The 2500-nt window shown below is 41.6% G+C and overlaps 2 protein-coding genes across 2 annotated transcripts in view; one reads left to right on the top strand and one right to left on the bottom strand.

Moving 5' to 3' along the window:
• The window catches only part of LOC122258339 (M13 family metallopeptidase neprilysin 3), a 221904-nt gene that overhangs the window by 136601 nt on the left and 82803 nt on the right, over positions 1-2500 (top strand). The gene's annotated exons all lie outside the window — the stretch shown is intronic.
• The window catches only part of LOC122265010 (fatty acid amide hydrolase 1), a 7611-nt gene that overhangs the window by 4690 nt on the left and 421 nt on the right, over positions 1-2500 (bottom strand). Inside the window, exons 2-5 of the mRNA XM_086549990.1 lie at positions 2487-2500; positions 2219-2275; positions 1706-1932; positions 1472-1548 (exon numbers count right to left, since the gene is read on the bottom strand). The exon at positions 2487-2500 is cut by the window's right edge and continues 234 nt beyond it. Coding sequence (XP_086406116.1) covers positions 1472-1548; positions 1706-1932; positions 2219-2275; positions 2487-2500 — 375 coding nt within the window. The remainder of the gene's footprint in view (positions 1-1471; positions 1549-1705; positions 1933-2218; positions 2276-2486) is intronic.

The following is a 2500-nucleotide window of genomic DNA, read 5'->3' as shown; positions in this document are numbered from 1 at the left end:
ATACATTTTCTTGATAATAGAATCTTTTTTGTGTTCGCATTTTTTTGTTTTTTTACTATATCATGAGGCTTATGTGTGTCATCTGACAGGTCGAACTGTCTCAAAATTGTAACAGACTAAAATTGTGATATAAAGCTCATTATGTTCTTTACATTCAGTCTGACAAACGTATTCAAGTTTTAAGGAAGGACAAAAGAACTTTATTTTCTTACATTCATAAACAAATATGAAAGAAATAACCATCCCTAAGGAGAAAAAAACCCATGAAGATACGGAAATGAGGAAGGAGACCTGCGCTTCCGGCTGCGAGTGCCACAGTGCATAGCAGTCATACTGGCACAGGGAACATTGCAGCCGCGGCACATAATCGCGTTCACCTTCCTTTTCTCCTTCTGCCTGCACACCCTGCTCCGCCGGTACCTCAAAGCCGGAGGTCAGCATCTTGCCATTCTAGATAACGAATATAAACTTTTTACTTTTAGCACGATCGCAAAAAATGATATCGGAAAGCACCCTGGTTGGTAAACTCAGACTGACTCGCACAGCACGGAACCAAGACCTCGGCTCACCTTTTTTTTTACATTCACATCACCCGTCTCCAGCGGGGTGATGATGAAGCTAAAACTAATGAGTATCGTAATTTTGTTTTTTTATTACATTTGTCACAAAGTTTTGATAATAACAACGGCAACGATGATACTAATATATCAATATCAACAATAATAACGATACTAGTGATAATAATATGACAATAACAATTATATCATAGCAATTAAGATAATAGTGATGATAATGATAGAAATATGATAATGATGATAATGATAATTATATGATGATGATGATAATAATGATAAAAACAATGATAATAATAATAATGATAATAATAATAATAATAATAACAATACTAATAATAATGATGATAATCAAATGATAATAATTATTATAATTATCATGACAATAACAATGTTTATGATAATAATGATAATGATAATAATGATAATGATAGTAACAATGATAATGAGGATGATAATAACGATGATGATAATGATGATGATTCTGATTGAATTATGATAAAAATAACATTTATTACTATTAATAGTAGAGGTAATATTGATAACATAATCAGTAGCATCAAAACCATGATTATCATTTATTTAACAATTACTAAAACAATACTTTATCATTATCATTAGTAGCGTCAGTATTCTTACCACCTTTATAGGTAGTCTGTTCATTGTCATTCATCATAAAGATAATTGCAAGCTGGATCTCGGTCGCAACGGCAGAGCGCCCTCCAAAAGGCTCAGACTTCGCTAGTTTTCTCCTGGCAGCCACTTCTTCCCCGAAGTTTCAAGGCCCTTTCGGGACTTCCCTGAGGGTCCTCCGTCGGGTATTGGCTAGGGTCAAGATGAGTTTAGATTTAGTTAATTTTTTTGCTTTGGCTTAGTTAAATTGGCTCGGTTTAGGTTACCTGAAGATCCTCCGCAGGTGCGTTGGGTGTCGACTGGGTTCAAGGTCTCGCCCCAGACAGGGTTGCTGCAGCGGTAGCTGTGGGCGGATGTCAATGGAAACGGCATTTGAATTCCATTCTATGGATTGGCACTTATGTAGCAATGTTTGCCTGTCTGGCAGGCTTCTCCAAATAATTTCGAATACCCAATAATGCCCATTTGGCCGGAAGGGGGACAGGAGTCCTAGCACTGACCTGACGAGGCTCTGAGGCACGTTGGTCTTGCAGAAGGGCACGGCGCCCTGGAGCCGCAGCACCTCCACGATGGCCGCGTGGCGAGCGGCGGGCTGGTACAGGTACTTAGCCAGCCCCATCGTAGTATCCATGCCCTCGACCTCAAAGTTCTCTTTGACGCTCACCGGAAGGCCGTAGAGCGGGAGAGAGCGGTTCTGGGGATCCTCCTCAAGAGCCAAGGCCCAGTCCTGGGAGAGAGAGAAAGGGGGGGGCGAGTGCGGGGCAGGCGCTATCGCTGAAAGAGTTCATAGGCGCAACACACACACACACACACACACACACACACACACACACACACACACACACACACAGAGAGAGAGAGAGAGAGAGAGAGAGAGAGAGAGAGAGAGAGAAAGAGAGAGAGATTTGATTTTGATGAGAGAGAGAGAGAGAGAGAGAGAGAGAGAGAGAGAGAGAGAGAGAGAGAGAGAGAGAGGGGTGGGGGACAAAGAAGTAAAGAGAGAAACGTCTCACCTCTGCTTGTGGGATGAATTCTGTGATGCAGTTTATACGGTAAGTCACAACCATTGCCTGTTGAAATGGACATCACTGTTATAATGGCCTTGCTATCATATGTCTTCCTATCAGCGCTCTTCTCCCCCCCCCCCCATCGTCATCATGATCATCTTTGCACTGTATAGGAACAATATTTTCACTCAAGAGCGATCCTGAAATGGGTTCTGCTTCCGAACTAAAATCTCCCCGCTCACTCAGAAGTAATCGTCGTACGCTCGCAACCTACCTTGGCTTGGAATG

The sequence above is a fragment of the Penaeus japonicus genome, unplaced genomic scaffold, assembly GCF_977035675.1.
Source record: "Penaeus japonicus unplaced genomic scaffold, GWHDUDI00000001_assembly GWHDUDI00000023, whole genome shotgun sequence".
Lineage (NCBI taxonomy): Eukaryota > Metazoa > Arthropoda > Malacostraca > Decapoda > Penaeidae > Penaeus > Penaeus japonicus.
The sequence above is the reverse complement of the archived record's forward strand: the minus strand, read 5'-3'. Positions and strand labels throughout refer to the sequence as shown.